The sequence below is a fragment of the Athene cunicularia genome (assembly GCF_003259725.1).
Source record: "Athene cunicularia isolate RWA chromosome 7 unlocalized genomic scaffold, athCun1 chr7_part1, whole genome shotgun sequence".
Classification (NCBI taxonomy): domain Eukaryota; kingdom Metazoa; phylum Chordata; class Aves; order Strigiformes; family Strigidae; genus Athene; species Athene cunicularia.
Genome location: NW_020799107.1, coordinates 33,386,754 through 33,404,945, shown reverse-complemented (window position 1 = coordinate 33,404,945; position 18,192 = coordinate 33,386,754). Strand labels below are relative to the sequence as shown.

General features: G+C 37.5%; 1 protein-coding gene across 1 annotated transcript in view; it reads right to left on the bottom strand.

Annotated features, from left to right (window-relative positions):
* The window catches only part of ARHGAP15 (Rho GTPase activating protein 15), a 320,935-nt gene that overhangs the window by 290,818 nt on the left and 11,925 nt on the right, over positions 1-18,192 (bottom strand). The window contains exon 2 of the mRNA XM_026852528.1: positions 12,760-12,939. Coding sequence (XP_026708329.1) covers positions 12,760-12,924 — 165 coding nt within the window. The 5' untranslated portion in view covers positions 12,925-12,939. The remainder of the gene's footprint in view (positions 1-12,759; positions 12,940-18,192) is intronic.

Sequence of the window (18,192 nt, the reverse complement as noted above, 5' to 3'; positions counted from 1 at the left end):
CTTTAAATTATTTTTTTTTTTTTTTTTAAAAAACATCTTTCGGAGGAGCAAACCAGAGCGAAAAAAAATAAAACGCCTTTCATTTGGGGGTGCATGCATTCATGATGTATTTTCAGTCTGTTTATTAAGTAATCATATCTGGGTACAAGTGTCAACACAATTTACGTTTTGAATAATGTGAAGCAGATAACCTCAATTAACAAGTAATTAGAGTCATTTTCCTATTAAGCAGTTTCCCTAATTGTTTTTGAAACCTGGAACTAAAATTGTAATAAATAATAAGCGGCCAAAACATGTCCCTGAATTAGCTTAATCTAGGCTCTTCCACTGGAGACTGGGAAAAACACAGCAGAAATAAGGGCTGAATACCCACATGATACCGAGAGGAGAGGGAAATATTTTGTAAAGCTGTGGACCTCTGCTTAATCTAGTCTATTCTGTGTGGGTTTTTTTTTCCTTCTCTCTCTCTTTTCATCCCCATGATTTATTATATGAACATTTAATGTATGAAGTATGTGACTTACTTAATCATTACTGTGAATTGACTAGAACTTATCAGGGAAAAAAAATCATGCCAGAGCCAACACGTAGGGTATTGTCTCTGTTGAACTACAGTTTATAGTAGTGCAAATGAATCTGATACATTATACTCTACCTTGCCAGCGTACTATAACTCTCTTTATGTAAAATAACAAATATGACCTGGTTTTCCCAAATAGAACAATTTGTGGATTTGCTTCTGGTCATCAGAAAACAAACAAACAAACAAACAAACACCACCAAAAACCACATTCCCTTTGATATCACTCATTAAATAGATACATGCCACATATCGAGTACAATAAATGAGCTCAGAGAACATAAAGTTTCATGTGTATTTCTCTGCTTACACTACATGTTCTCATGGAAAACACCTATGTTGTATTCTGTCTGTCATAGCCAAAAATAGGGGAAAAAAAAATAAAAATCTAGTTAAACACAAAAAAAAATCCAGCAGCTGCTCCTCACCCTAAGCCAAAGCAAACAAGCAAACTAAAACCTAACATAAAACCTGCCCAAAAGTCCCAGGGAAAAAAAAAAAAAAAAAAAAAAAAGCAAGTGCAATAATATTCTCTTCACCCACAAACTCTAGCCTAAGCCAAAGCCTCCTGTCTTGCAGATGCATTTATCACAATTGCAGCTGGAGAGCTGTGCTGGTAGGATATACCATCTTCCCCTGAAGGTAAGGAAAGAGAAAGATTTCCCATAGCCCGTGAAGGAACCAAAGTGACTGCGACTACTCAAAAAGGCTCTTAGTTAATTTATATCTAACCAGACTTCCCCCTTCAACCCATAAATAGACACTCTGCTGTTGTCTCTATGTCTACAGGAAATTTTGCCAACTTGGAAGAGTACAGGGCTTATATATTCTCCATTTAAAAAAAAAAAAAAAAAAAAAAAAATCAGTAAGGTAATAAATCAAAACCAGGGCCCTGAAAATAAAAAGTGCAAACCCTAGGAAGATACCCTGAGAAATTCCAGGAAGAACTCTGGCAGCTATGGGAGGACATGAGCTGTTCTGAAGAATTACAAACATTTAAATAATATAACTTTCTGGAAATTAGGCTTTGTGAGAAATCCCATTGATTTCTTTTAAGTCATTTCATTAAAAGGTCTATTAATGCTTGGCTTTCACTTTGTGGCTATGAGAGATGTTGGAGTGAAGAGCTATCAAAGGTGGCTATCAAAGTTTTTGGTTTTTTTTTCTTTTTTTCCATTTAACTTTTTCTAACTATTAAGCTACTCATTTTGTGGAGACAATCATTAGTGTCTTTAATGTGAAACAAAGCTTCTGGATAAGAGCTGCTAGCTGAAGATCAATATGAAAGATATCATTTCAGTTACAGCTTTAATAACCGTAACAATAGGGAGCCTGGCATCGCCAGCTTTATGCATTAATGTAATTTAGAATCTACCAGGTACAAATCTTATCAAACATTAGCAGTGGCTGCACTGGGATTTTCTAGGTAAGGAAACTGTATGATAAATGGGAAGTATTTTAAAGGTAAACTTTCATGTAATCAGGCTCATCTGCCATAAAACCATAAAAGAATTTACATTAAAAAAAAAAAAAAAAAAGTAAAACCAAAGGATATTCTCGGAAAACGATGGCAGTTTTTAAGGAACTGGTGGTGCATAGACACATAATGTGCTCAGAGTATATTAGGGTGCCTCTCTTGTTTAGATCATCGTAAAAAACATATGACCATAAGATTGGAGGATTAGGAATTTCAGCCAAATTCAGAGCAATTAAAGATTTTTCTACAAACAACCATAGGTAGAAGTCCGCACCTACCTGGAGGCACATCGCAGAGCTTTTAGCTAAACCACAGAATAGATGAGGAGCTTTTCCCCATGCTGCCAGCATCGCACCAACACTGCAAACACAACCCCTCCTCTAGCTAGGACCCACAGCTCTACTCAGCTGCAGCAAATTCACCTTTCCCACCTCATTTCTTCCAGCCCACCTGCCTCCAAATCCTTCGGCTCCCTACTTGCTCTGTGCTTTTCACAATCACCAGCCCATTGGTCCAACCTTTCCCAGGCTTTTGAGATTTGTGTGGTGGTGTCATCCTTATTCTTCTGCAATGGTTTATCTACAATCATGTTATTTCTTTTCCAGAAATTCAATGACTTCATTAAAAAAGAATAAAAATCACCCCCTTAAAAAAAAAAAAAAAAAAGAGAAAACCAGGCCTGAAAATGTTAAAACAAAAATTTTGGATCTTCCCTGCAAAGTTATTCTTAAAACCTGATGCAACAAATTGGCAGTTTTTTTAAACAATTTGTTTAACTTGTGTCCAAATGTCTTCAGGTTTTAGTGCTTACAGGTGGCCACTTTAGATTTACACTTTAATTTTGAGAAAGATCTAAACTGGGAACACTGAATTTTCAGTTTATCATTTGCTGATAAAAAATGGAAAGCTCAAGGTTGAAGTAGCCAACTACTGAAAAGAGTTGGCACCTGGCACTTTAATTTTTAAACATTGTTTTTTGTGTGTAATGAGGTTGTAAAGCAAGAGTCTGACTTCAGGACCACAATCAAGAAGAATGAGCTCTTAAGGATGACAGAGCTGCTGATGTGAAGCTCAGTTGGTCCAAAACCTAGGTTTGGTCCAAATAAACACAGAAAAGTTTGGATGCTCATCTGGGTTTTCTACCTGCCTTGGGGCTAGAGATGTCATGAGAACAGATTCGCTCATCACAGCTGCAGTACTTCCAGTTCTGGCCATGGATGAAATATCCAGGAAAACAATCTTTCTTGTAGAGCTCTGGGGGAGTGGAGGGAAGTAAGGGAAAATGGGATAGGGTATTTCACAATCTTTCAAATTTTATTCCAAAACTGGGGGAAGATTCAGAGATCTGAAAGGATAGCACATTTTTTTGCTTTATTTGGGTTTTGGCTATACTCTTAAATGCAACTTTTTACTATAACTGTCAGAATACGTGGCAGCTCAGATAGTCAATAATCATGACAAGAAAGGCACAACCGTTTCTAAAGTTTATGCATATTCAGTACTGTCCTAAAATAACAAACATAAATTATTGGTCTCTAAAATACTTAGAAAAAAAAAAAAATAATTTTTTGTTCCACATGTTGTATACTGAAAAACGAAACTCCTTCTTTCTCTCAAGGTGTAGGGTCTTGGGCCCTTTGAAGGGGAAGGTTTCAATTCCAATCTTGCCATGGCTGGGTACATATGCATACACATCCATAAAAGCAAAATCACAGGTGATCAAGACCTATTTCCATTAAGGCTGTGAACCTCACCAAACAAGAAATCAAAGAGAAAATAAAACGTTACCATGTTAGCATGGCTGGATCAGATCCTGCGAAAGAAAAAAGCTGACTTCAGAGGGAATTTGATCTGATTTAGAGCAGGAGAATGCTGCTGTCAAGTATTTGTCTAAGAATAGGCACGTTGTCTAACAAGGACACTCTGCTGTGTGTTTTAAAACCTCTTCTCAGTGTATTAAACAATATTTAATAAGCATGTCTGTATATTGTGCAATAGCACACGTATTTAGGGCATGCACAAAATAATTTGATCCCCCTTTCATTGCATCAGTAGTGTAATTATTTCAAAAAAAAAAAAAAAAAAAAAAAAAAAGAAACCCTGGTTCTTTACCTCTCCTGTCATGTTGCATCGGGTCACTTTGTGTCACATGATGTGATATAATGTAACTCAATGCAAGGAGACACATGTCCCTTCTCATTGGAAATTTAAAGAAATGGAGCTTACTTTTCCCCTGTGGGAAACTATGCAGGTCAGGTGCCCAAGACTAGCTACGGGAAGTTTGATATCATCTCGGTTTCAGTACCTACATATTTCAACTCTTATGGCGTTTTGAAAGGAAATGTGTTAGATGGCACAATTTAGCTGTAATACAGTACTTAATAAAGATAGCGTAAAAGGAATATAATTCCACAGCTTATGTTCCTTGTCACGGTGTGCACTGACACATATTGACAAAGAGACTCTTTTAAACAATACTTTTAAGCATACTTTTTGAAATATACACTATAAAACATGAAAGCCCTCAGAGAAACCTAATGCCGCTAAAAAGCATGTGGGTGTAGAACCAAGGGAACAGAACTGATTAATGATGAAGCCAAAACAAGACTTTTTTTTTTTTATGAAAAGTAGTGAAACAGTTAAACACAGAGAATATAGATAAGGAAAATGTATAGGACCTGGGGCCAAGTTCCCATCTCAGTTACACTAGCATAATTGTGCAATAATTCCATTTCAATTAATAGTTAATATGATGAGAATAGAATTATCAATGTAATGAGCATGATTGAAACGTAACAGTCAACCCAGCTCTGAGGCAGATTCCGTAGTGTGTGCAAAGGACATATGAATCATCCTCAGTCCCATTTTACAGGTAGAGAAACAGAAGAAAGGCCTAAAAATCTCTCAGTAGTCCAATGTCCAAGACAGGACCCGGGAAACAGCTTAAATTTTTTTTTAAATATTTAGACCCTGCTTTCTATGAAACTTTGCAGGCTTTGAGGAACGCATTGATCTTGTCCCAGAAAGATCCACACGCACTGATCTACCTCCCAAATTGTAGACAACTCTGTTAATGATAATACAAATGTTTCATTCTTTCATTAGAAGCTAGGGGAAATATTCATAGAGAGGACGCAAAACTTCCCAGTGATGCATTCGGTCAGGAAGGTATTTCAATATTAAAGCATCACTTCAAATAATTGTATGTTCAAGCAACGGATGATGGGAACATCAACAACTTGGAAGTCAACAGCTCTTCTAGCGAGCAAAAAAAAAAAAAAAAAAAAAAAAAAAAAAAAGCCAAGCCATTTGGCATGGACTTGTGCTTCTGTAGCATCAGCTGCTTCACCTGTAATCTCTAGTGCTGCTCTGCCCCCTTGTGCTGCTGCAACCGCAGAGCAGCCACCCGCCCGCCCGCGCCTTTGTGCGGGCACCCCACGCTGCAGAGCCCCCACTGTCACTTCTCACTTCTCCGGCAAGTTCAAGGTCAGTGCCTAGCTATTTTCAGCTCGTCTCTTCTTGATCCATGCAGAGAAATGACAAGGTAACGTGATTTGGGGTCAGCTGTATTACAGGAACCGTTACATAAACGGAGAAAGTGGAAATCAATCCTAGCTGACAGTGTCTTCAGGATAATCAGCGCTCACTCCATGCCGCTGTCAGCTCTCCTGCATCAAACACCATGTTACTTCTGTCAGATCTCTTTAACAAAACCATATTCTCACTTTTGGCAAAGTAAATAAATATTTCGCTCAGGCTTGCATTTAATTCATTGTTTAGAGGACTTTAACACTTTGGACTTGCAAAGAGTCCGTGTTTATACGAGCAAAGGCATCTTATCCTGTCATGTCCACTACTGCCTGCAAAGGGTGTTGGCAAAGATACAGTCGAGTCTTATGAAACATCCCATTCTCCGTATTTTGTGCCCTATCTCTTCATGAGGATGATTGTCCTCCAATTCTCCGTATCGAGCAGAGCTCAACTTCCCAAAGTCCTTCCCTAACCCACGGTCATCCTCACCCCAGCCATATCAGGGCTTTTCCTCTAACGTTTTAGGACACCTTCCTCAATTTGTTTGATTATTATTACTTTATCTGAACCATTTCCTCCCCTAACTAGACATCTTCCCTAACGCGGAGTTATGAACATATCATTTCACAAGATGTGCCGCGTTAGCCGCGTCTCGATGACAGCACATGGTATGTCAGTTTAGGGAAAGAGCAGCAATTCTATCCCACCCACCTTGTGCTCCCATGAAACTGCCAAGCCCGCAGTACTCCGCCGAAGAACAATTTACCATAATATTAGTTGTCAGTAAATTCAAAGACGGAACTCCTAAAGCTATAAAATGGATTAGAAGCAATTTAAAAAAGAATTAACAAACTAGAGTAAGAGTATACTGTCAACAAACAAATGCTTCATCATAGCACTGTAATTTGGAATTTTAATTACCCCTCTGCTTCTGTAACAAAACAATGTCTGAACTGGCAGCCATTTGAATCTCTCACAGGTCATTGAGCATTCTAGTTAATTACTCTATGAATAGCCTGTTTTTCTCCCCTCTGGAAACACGTTTCTAATGGCAGTCAAGGTCTGACAAATGTGTCATCTACATAATTAGCTAGGAAGCAACACAAAACATTAAACATGCTTTGTGCCGACAACTATCAAAACATTTCATTTGTTGTCAATTATTCATTACTTTGTAGGTTCTGAAGGGGTTGTTATTATGAAAATAAGTCCAGATGCTAACAAGGTTAGAGTTTTTTATTCAAATTAGTAATCAGAGGACTAACTTTAAAAAATTTATCCCATGTACATTTATGGAGGCATTCAATCAGTACTAAATTATAAACGTATTTAGTTAAGTTCCAGTTAAAATAGCCATGGCAGAGCACATAGACTAATTTGTAGAGTTGCATTTCTCTTTGAAGTTTTAGGATCTAAGCTGAAGTAGCAAACTTTCAGAACCTTTGGCAAGACTTAATTTGTGCTTGGTAAATAGAGTAAAGATTTTCACAGCATGAGATAATGTAAGATTGAAAAAATTAAAAAAAATAAAAAAAAATTAAAAAAAAAGGTTTTTGAACCTTTTTTCTACCCTTCTGTCACACTGAGTAAAAGTCAAAATCAGCAATTCCGACTCATATAATATCTCGTCTGAACTTCAGTGTGGTTTAACAAGGAAGCCAAACCAGTTACATTCACCACTCCCCTAATAGAGCTGAAATGAATTTATCCTCGCTTTTAAGAAGAAATAGGTGCTGGTTATTTTTTTTTCCTATGATCTCATTATGATGCTGCCTATAAAGCTATGCAGCTGAAACGGTACAGTGAAAATGTTTGGAGGAGAAATAAAGGGGGAGTTTAACAATAAAATTAACTTCTTTTCAGCCAAGATTATTTCAGTTGAAGTGCTATAGTACAAATATACAATGAAGAATACCTTCTCACAGGGCATATATAAGAAAAAGGGAAAAAAAAATATTCAGAAAACCAAAGGCTCATTGTGAGCCTGAAAAAACACCTGCACAATAAATGTTGATCCTGAAAAAGGGTTGAGTGGCAACGCGTTTTTCCATTGAGAAAAAATGCTTATTGAAGGTAAACTGAACCCTGAATTATTCTAATGCATTAATATTCTACGTTCAGCCTTTAAGTTAAAGGAGTTTCTAGTATGTATGACATCCATGAGGATGCAGGGGCACATCTGGGAGCGGTGCCCAGTGCAGGCTGAAGGCCCCTACCCCGGAGCCGGAGCAGCTCCTCAGGTGGGCACCAAGGGACACGCGTAGGAAATGGCTGAAAAAATGGAGTCAAGGGCAAAACATGTCAGTCTGTAAGCACGACACACATCCCAGAGCAGATCAAGGGTTTGAAAACACAAACCCAGCTTGATTCCAGTAAGGGGACATATGACACCTTTCATTTCTCATTTTTCTGCACTAAAAAGGAGAATGACTAACATTACTCAACAAATTATTGGGCTTTTTTAAAAAAAATATTCATGTTCATGAAGCAAAACTGGACTGTGTTTATCATCTCACTGCTTTCATACCCACCCTGAAATATTTGGAGGGAACAAGGTGTAAGCTTGTATTTATTAACAATTACCACACTTGTCACGGGAAGCTTTTCTACTACTTTTCTACTACTTTTCTACCTCTGTCCCAGTGTTGTTATATGATTTGTGCAACACCTTGAAGGGTACACAGCTCTTTCCTTACAGCGACAAAAGTAGATGCATCTGTTATGGACTAGTGTATGACGATAAAATTTTCAGTAAATAAAGTCTGGGCAGTCACTATTAGAGCACAATAAAGGGAATATTTTTCTACTTCCACCTCAAATGTACACAGCTATGACAGGAGAAAGTTTTCTGCTTTTAGAAATATTTTGTCAAGTTTTGTTTCTTCATCCAGGAAAAAAAGTAAACTGGGGAAAAAAAAAAAAGGAATCCTCAAAAACTGTCCCTAAATAAACTATACTATAAAAGAAGCTCTGATGATCTCTCAGAGATTGAAATAATCCATTTTCAGCTAAAACTACCCATAGCGATGAAACTGAAAATACTCAAAAAGAGGGCTGGAGACTGTCTTGTAATTAACATTAAACAGATAACATATTTACGAGGAAGTCAAAATATTTTGGAAGCTGATAATCCTGTAAGCCTTAACATGGTATAAAAACAACAAATAAATGCAAAGTGTTACTGTTACACATGCCTGCCTGATCAATGGTTTTCACATATTGATCTATAAATGGAGTTGACAGTCTGTGTTGGCTGCACATTTTCCAAGCAGCTCTATTTTTGTACAAAACCAATACGGGCAATTACCTTTGTTTGAGATGCCAAGTCTTATCAATTCAATGTGATTTAGTGTCATTTTAATTAAATATCAGGATCTACTTCAGGACAATCTATACAAACAAAGCCTCAAACTTGACTATAAGCTTGATTTGAAGTAAACATGTACAAGCCCTGCAATTTCAAAATATGGCTCAAAAACTCTGCTAAACAGAAGGCTTATATTTTTAGCAATTTTATTTCTGTTTTTTTGGCTAGCCATAACTTTGGCAAGTGTTCTGTGATCACAGGAGTAAGAAACAAAAGAAGATTGCTTCCCGTTTCCTTGATAATGTATTAGAGAGATAAATAAACCTACCAGTTTGTTTAACCTAATCAGAAAAAGCTCTAATACATTAACATTTTGGAAAAAAAAAAAAAAAAAAAAAAAAAAAAAAAAGACATTTCATTGTTTGAAGTTGTTCTGAATGAAGCAAAATGCACTTCCCTGGGGTTTAACAGATAAAAATAGCAAATATTCATTTACATTTCTAGTTCAGACACTAACATTAGGCACAGAAAGAGCCCTTGTCTAACACAGTCTGTGTCCAGCTTCATGATTTGTGCTCTGTAAACTCTAACATTAATATTAGTTTCAACCTTTACACAAAGCTCAAGCATTTCCCTTGAAATAAATAGCATAAATCCCCAAGAATCTAGCTTTTGCGTCAGTTATCTTATGCATTCCACATTTGCATCTTCACTACTATAAAATGCACAAGTGCATATGGCCCTGCTGATGTATGATGCATATCCTTCTTTGTCACAGTATAGAAAATAATCTGTCCACCTTCAGAAGCATAGCCCCAGGTATGCTTACAAGCATCACAGCAAATGTTTGAGAATACGACAAATCCCTTAGAGAAAATTATGGTTTTTCTTCTCTATAAATCACCAGTCATCTTTCTTGGGTTTTTGCCTGGGTTTTGCCCTTTATTATCCAGAGCGTTCAGTTCTTTTCCAAATATGTTTTAGAAATATATATTTCTATTGATTGTTCAAAATGTGCCAAATGCTGATTGCCTTAATCCACTGAAGTCAGAAGGTTTTGCATTAGTCGAGTAAAAAGGATTTGACCCATTTATTAATAGAACACAGAGTATAGTGCACATGCCAAATAGGAGTGGTGAAAGAGTAATATGGAGTCCCTTATTCAGTTGTTTCTAGTTTTTAAACAGAAAAAAAATATATCTGATGATACAATAAAAATATTCAGTCAATGTAAAATAGAAAATAAGCATAATAAGTGGATACCTTATATCCAGCATCTAAACAGATGCAGGCTGTTGAAAACAAAAAAAAAAATATTCCAAATAGAAAAATCAGGATAAATCCTTTTTATCTTTGAGCACAAAATAATTACCTTTGCATAACACACTGGTAATATGCATCTTTTAGCAGGGATCTGTGTGCCTTTAAATGCAAAAGTCAAAACTGTGTATGTAAGTGCATTGGAAAAGAGCATCACGGATTTGAAAACAAGATTACTAAATATGTGTGTGTGTGTGTGTGTGTGTGTGTGTGTGTGTGTATCAGGTGGACGCTGCTTTTTCAAGACAGTTGGACACGCAGGGACTACCCTCTTCCATTACTTCCCCCAAAATCCTTCACAAGTCACATTGCACGGGTTCAGATATGTCAGCGTGCGATTGATACGTGCAACTGATATTTCCCCAGTCTTTTAACTTGAATCTCGCTGCATTTTAAAGCCCGTATTTTGAAAACGTTTGGATCCTCAGAAATTTTGCTTTTAGTTCTGGGCGTTAGCAAACTACTTTAAGAGGCTTATTTAAGTAAATACACCAAAACACTTTCAGGCTGTCAATATCTAGTCAGAATATTCTGCATGGCAAAAAGAGATGAAAAGAATTGAAATAGAAAGGAAATTAGTAGCATGGCATGCTTTCAATCTATTATGTCGGAGCCAAGTTTGCTTGGTAAAATGACATATACTCAGTAAAATTCCACTTTTATATAATTAGCTACTAAACAAATGTAACACAAAGCAACTTCTCAGCTCTCAGCCAATGAACATATATTGTACCTGCTATGGTTATTGGAATGCGGCAGTGAATATTTATGTCTAATTTAACTTTTTAGAGCCCTTGCTCTGTAACAGTCCAGCATACTATCCCCAAAACTAAAGTTATGTAACAAGGTAATATCAACAATGAGAAACTGCATGATAAAATCCTGCCCAAAAGTGAAAAATGCTAATTTTGTCTCATTTAGCAGCTGGATACAGAAATGCTCATTAGTTTTAAGAGGGTTAATCCTTTTAACTTTTGCATATTGATATGCCAATTATGCCTAATTGTACAAGAGGCATCAGTCAAGGTAATAGTGCATAAACACATGAAAGTTATTAAGTACATCCCAACATGTAATAAAGTAGGTGTTAATTGGTAGCTGAGTTCTGCAGGCTATTGAGGTGGATAATTCATTGAGAGATGGATCACTTGTAATTTCTCTACATAATTCCTTTTGCAGTCTCATGCTGTGATGTTTTCATGCTTGTCAAAAACAACTGCAGCCTAGTGCCTTTTGTTAAACACAGCCAATAAAATATGTTAGGCATCATTAAATATACTTAACTTTTAAACTTTTTCAAAGGTACAGCTCTTCCTGATAATACATTATAGTATTCCCAGTAAATTACTATAAGCATCGTTTCAGGTTTGTAATGGAGGAACATTTCACGTCAGATAAAAAGGAAGAAACATGTACAGTGTGTCTGAGGCGAACAATATAGTTTAAATGGAAGGTAAATGAGTATCTTATCAGCTGCTAAGATCTAAATAGATTTTTTTTTTTCCCCCTGGAAATATAAGGTGAAATGAATTATGTTACACCAGAGAAATTAATGTTTAAAATAACGGTATTCTAAATAAGTCTGAGCTTTAAGTTTGAAGTATGAGTAAACAGGGAAGAAAATACAGATGTTATTGTAGGCTTCCTCCATTTAATAACTTTGTTGGAAAGCTGAATATTTCATAGGAATCCATTACCTCAACAAAACAAAAAAAACAATGTTTGGCATGGTTGTGAGAAGTGACTGAGACCTGGGACTCTGTCCCCAGCTAACAGAGTTTTCTCCCTCATTTGCATTCTCTGAGAACAAAATGGATCTGGAGTCCAAAAAGTGGCTAACATTGCATAAATAATTTTGTAACATCATATGGCCTCAGCTGCAAGTTGCCACCATTATGGAAGAAAATTAACCAGGGGAGACTCATACCAATCAGTTTGTTTAGTAGCTCAGAAGGAGTACAGGGGCAGGGACGCAACTGGCAATAGAGTTCATCACTAACCATTTAATTTCTAAAAAAAAAATGGCAATGGATAAAAAAATTACTCAACTCTTTCAACTCTGTCAACTATTAAAATAACAAGATAACTTCAGAGTCGGGTGTTTTACAATTCATTCATTCTTACGACAAGAATTGTTTTTGTTACGGACAAAGTTGTCCTTTATTTGTGGAGCTGTAATTTCCATTTCTTTTTCTTTTGTCTGCTTTTAAAGTTTGCTTTTTTTGAGAAATCGTGACACATATCTAATACCGTAAGTACTATTCTCTACATCAGCCATACTTAAGTACTGTAACACTTCAGAGTTGAAACGTTGAATAGATGCTGGGCTCACGGCCACCAAAGCCAAATTTTGTCTTTCATTAAAGAAAAATTGTTATTCCAATGCTTAGCCATATTCCTAAAAATGTGTTAGTACCATTAAATCCTTCCTTGCAAGGGTTGATCATGAAACCAGTATCTTTAATCACACTTAAACCAATTCTGTATTTAAAAAAAAAAAAAATAAATGGAAGACTCAGAAAATATTAGGAGTATTTTACTTACAGGCTCAGCAACTTTCACATTCTCGGACAGAATCATGGATTTGCTTTGGCTCAGTCTATCGTGGTGACTGTTGGTGGTTTTGATCCTCATTTGAACAGCCCCAGTATTGTGGTGGGAAGGATTAGGCTTTTCAGAAGCTGTATCAGAAGTTGTAGACCTTTCCATGGTTACTTGGTTAACCTGAAGAACATAAAATAAGAGCATTAATCTAGGGAACCCTTCGTACAAAAAAAATGTATCAGTGCCAGTTATATGTCACTGTAGTCAGGAGAAGAAGCTGAGTTATCTTTCTGGCAAGATCCCGATCATCTTTGAACACCAGGATAACTATCATCTGTGTCAACCTGTAGTTTTATTATTGTCCTTATCACTCACCCATCCAATCTGCCTTGGAAGAGTTAGTTTATGTAAAAGATTATCCTTATCTCAAAAGCCATTCTCCTCTATGGTGTAATCTCCCTGCAAGCCTCTGTCACGTCCAGCTGGCAGCCACTACACTTTGTCTTTGGCCCTGCTCACACTCCACATTTTAAATCTTGCAAAGGAAAATGACATGCTGTGAAGACAATTAACATATCTTACCTCCACAGTTCGATACATGCATGTTACAAGTGCATTACAGGACCACACTGCAACCCAGGCAGTGTCCTAGATTCAGACCCAGATCAGATAACATTTCCCTTAATTTTCACTATTCTGCCAACAGCGCAGATAAGATTTCTGGTTTTCTGTTCATTTTTAAAATTTTGAAATGAATAAATGGCTGAGCACATCAGCCCTCAAGCCCTTGGAGGGACCGGGGAGAACTTGCACCTTCCCTAGTAGTGTTGCTGTTCAACCTCCTGTCTCGGCTCTAGTACAACTCGACAAACTCCGTACTAGCTATTCAAAGTCCCAAAACATTTTTCATCAGCAAGAGCTGCTTTACATTACCTGTACCAAACATCAGGACAGTGATGTACAACACTTGCTCTATTTTTTTTTCCCCTAGTTCACCCTGGCACTACTATATGTAAATCATGGGTGAAGTAGTACGGTAAAAGTCACAAGAAAACTTGCTATTTATATTGTGTTGTAACTATATGAGAAAATGTGTAAGGAAGAGATACTATATAAGCTGGAATTGCTGGTTTCCCAACTATGGAGCAAGGGAAATGGAAAACCATTTAAGCACAGTTATAACATAAACTGTTGAAAATCAGCATTTTCCGAATGGGTTTGAAAAGCACAAGTTTTTCTAGCAACATCTCCCCAGTTTCTGAAGACTCCAAAAGATGAAATTCCCCGATTTCAAGAAAGTCCATTTCCATGAAGGCAGTAGAGGAAGATGAGGTACTGGTGTGAAGGTGGGAGGGGGAGATGAGGAGCACTACTGGATGTCTCTGGGCAGGATCACAGCTCTTGTGCTGGTGGAAGGAGAGTTCTCACAGCTTCGCCCTCTCCTGACCCTGATAAATCAATTCCTTACAGGAAACTGCCTTAGATGTAGAGGAAGGTAATGAGAGGTCATGCAGTCACAGAATGGTTGAGGCTGGAAGACACCTCTGCAGGGCATTTGATCCAACCCCCTTGCCCACGCAGGACCACCTAGAGGTGGTTGCCCAGGACCATGTCCAGAGGCTTCCTAATATCTTCAGGGGATTTAATGTCGTATAGCCAGAGATATGAAAACACCAGGAAACACAGCATTCTTCCAGAGAGAAATGAGAAGAAGAAAGTGCTTCAATATTAGCCATTACTCACTCAGCATTATGCGCCGTGATAGAAACACTAACTTTAATAACAGCAACAATAAAGCTTATGTTCATTGTCTGTTTCTTGCATTGAATTAGTTACTCAAAGATCCCTACAGAACTTAAGCCACAGAAAGAGAGGAGAAAAATTTGACTAAAGCTGTGTCCTGCTACTCAGGAGCACGCATGCCTATTTCTGCTGCAGAGCTGGTATACGACACTGGGGAAAACTCTTTACGTGGACCATTGGTAGATGACACTGCGTGTTCTCCCCCCGAGACACTTCTCACACCCCTTCGGAGCAGTTGCTGCTCCAGCCCGTGTCTCAGGGACACTTTGCCATTTTGGCAGTAAGGTCTGCAGCAGCTCTAAGCAGGAATGATTTCTTCCTCCTTCTAAACATGGAGAGCCAAACCATTTTGTATTTCATGTTGGTATCAAATCAAAATTGCTTCTCAACAGATTTTCAGTAGGCTCCAGGCTGGAGAGCTGATCAGACTCGAGAGACGAGAGCAACACTGGCTCTGTCACTGATCCAATGTTTGGCTGGAGCACATCTCTCAGATTTTCTTCTGAAATCTCCCACCTATAAAACTCTGACATATCTCTTCTTGAGAGCATTATGAGTTTTAGCTGGGTAGTCTCTGTCTGGTGTTGTCAGTACATGATGTACTATAAAAAAGTTTAATAGTATGACAAAGTCATGCCCTGGATCTCAAGTAGAAACACAGTCAGTAAATGACAAGTCTGCAAAGACTTCTGGAAATTTTTATTCTGATCTCGTTGAATCTTAGTTAATTTTCCACAAAACTGCCACTATTTCACACAGATCGGAGTATTACGAGGTTTTCTGAGGCACTACAATTACAGGGAGCACCATAAAAGAAAAGAAAAATGCCCAAACCCCAACATTTCCACCATCAGATTTTATTTGTCTTAGTGTAGGGCATGGCAAGTTCTTGCAGACTATGACAGGAAAGGTACATGTGTCGAAAGTTGCTCCCTTAGGATTTCCAGGTAGAAATCCTTTGCTGTCCAAAATCCATTAAGACTCCTCACAGCGTTATCAGCTCTGCATGCCAGTAGATGGCACCCTGAATATGAGCTCCACAAACGCAACGGCATTGCATTCATATTTGCAAGAATTTAGTAGTACTTACACTCTGCCTTTTTTTTTTTAATTATATTTTTAAAATTAAAAAAAAAAAAAAAACAGAGAGGAAGAGAGTCAGGAAACAGATCAAATATTAACAGAAAATATAAAAAGGATCCTATCTGATGCTTTTATGATTTGGTGCTTCCAAACTGTTATTAGCACCAGGGCCAAGTTTGGGCTGGTTTTGCCGGGGAATTCGTTTCACGTACTTTGGAAAGCAGAGCTGCCAAGCCCTGTGCAACTGCTTGTGAGGCGCTCCATGTTCATTATATAATTAGCTAATTTGCCTTTTGGCAAATAGTTAGCATCTGGATATAAATTTTAGTTTTGAAACCTCCTACGGTTGATTTGCTGGAGAAAGGCATTAAACCAAGACAGACCTTCCCTCCCCCCCTTGTTGTTTATAGGGTTTCTGGAGCAAAGGGGCAACGTAACTTTAAGGCATTCACCTAAGAGAAGGGGGACAGGGAACACCCTGAAAAAAAAAAAAACAAACCTCTTGGAAATACCTGTTTTGGGGCACTGTGGAACAGAAGTAGCAGGTTGGGTAAGGGTGGTGAGAAGTTGTTGGACAGTACAAGAAAAATTCTTGACATGAGGTCGGACAGATGATACAGGAAGGGAAAACTGATTCATCAAGTAGGGAAAAAAGGTTGTGTTGGATATGAGAAAGGAGAAGTTTAATTTCTGGAGAGTGGGTAAATCAGCTTGCTTATGGGGTAAGAAACACCACTGAGATGAAAGGACAAAATCATCTTTCTGGCTAGGACAGCAAAAGCAATCCAGTCCTACACAGCCAGACACTTTTAAAGATAACCTCAGGAGTTCAAAAGTCCTCACTGAAGGAAGAAGAGGTTCATACTTCAACTGAAATTCACAAGCCCAGTGGGTGAACACTTGCAGGCACCTTCCCCACAGATTTGTCCATGTGTTGGGGATGCTTGGAGAGGAGACAAGCCCGCTCCAGCGAGTAGCACAGCATCCCCACAGCGAAGCAGGCTGAGCTGAAGACAGAGCTCAGACACCAGTCACAGGTGTGAGGCGGCTGCTAAATAGCCAAGTGGCGTTTGACTTATCTGGCAGATCATTGGTTAAGATCCTAAACCTCCTGGTTTCTAAATGTACGGTTGACTTTCAAACGCATAGTATGGAAGTAATGACTATCACAGAGATGAAAAACAGAAAAGTTATTGCAGGTGCAAATCTGTACACACAGTAAAGCCATCCCGTTTCTGAGAATCATGCCCAGGTTAAGGGAGTAACACAGCAAATTGTGGAGATCCGATCTCAGTCTTCCTCACAAAGCACTGCTTCTTGGCAAAACTATTTTTCACGTACATTTTCTGTAGCATTTCCTTTAAGAACAGTGCTTGCAGGAAATCTCGATGACTGATAACCACAAAAATATTTCAATTATTTCTCATTTTCCTTTGATGGGGCAAAATTATTTTCTGCCTCTTCAAAAAGAGAAAGGTGATGATAAAGGAAACGAAGTAGAATTGTTAACTTACCAATGAAAAACAAAGCAAATCAAACCATTCCTTTTGATATTTACAATTTCCATGAAAAAAAAAAAAAAAAAAAAAAAAAAAAAAAAAAAAAAAAAGGAAAAATATACATTTTAGCTGTTTGAAAAAATTAAGACAGTGAATTGCTCATCTCACAGCCATTCTTATGTCTTTGGCAGCTTAATTATTGTTTTTGTCTCACAATAGCAGACAGTAACTATTCCCCTCCTACAGCAGCTCATGGAGCTAAAGGAACTTTTATATTGCATTTACCAGGTTTTTAATCCATTTTGACATGTTGCTTTGTCCAGAAATCGATCATATAATGAGTGGACTGACCATTATTACCCAAAAACCTGTATTTTATGAGTTTTGGTGCTGTATTGATAAAGTTAGTATATAGGTTTTCTACAAAGCAAAACAAAGCATTAGGTTCTTCAAGAAACAAGAGGACAGCAGTATTTCAAAAGTTTGGCTTGAGCTATACCTATGTTCTCTACAGCTACATACAGTGAAAGACAGAATGCAAATATTCATTCATTAGCAACTTGTGCCAAGTAGTTGTAACAAGTATTTTTATCTAAGAAAGGAAAAAAAAAAAATCTATCCATGATTAATATAATGTGTTGCATTTGTTATTCAGGATTATGAGATCTAAAACATTGTGTGTATTTTTCAGTATTTCTCAATATAAGGTTTTCATTTCTTCAACTTTTTTCCTTATGACATACGCACCACTATCAAGTCAGAAGCATAACGAACATGGAAGTGCTCAACTTAGCAGCGTGAAAACACCGCAAAATTAAAGCACATCTTGTTACATTCACTAACTCCATTCTTCTGCTGAAGAGCTTACTGTATATGAAGAGCATCCATTGAAACCTAATGCAACAATATTACAGAAAAATAAAATTCAACACCAGGTTCACCATCACACTAGACTCGTGAGCCTGAAAAAACACAGAAATGGAAGAGGAAGTAAGAGTTAAATGAAAAAAACAAGCTAATGCCACACACGTGGTGAGTCAGAGCATTT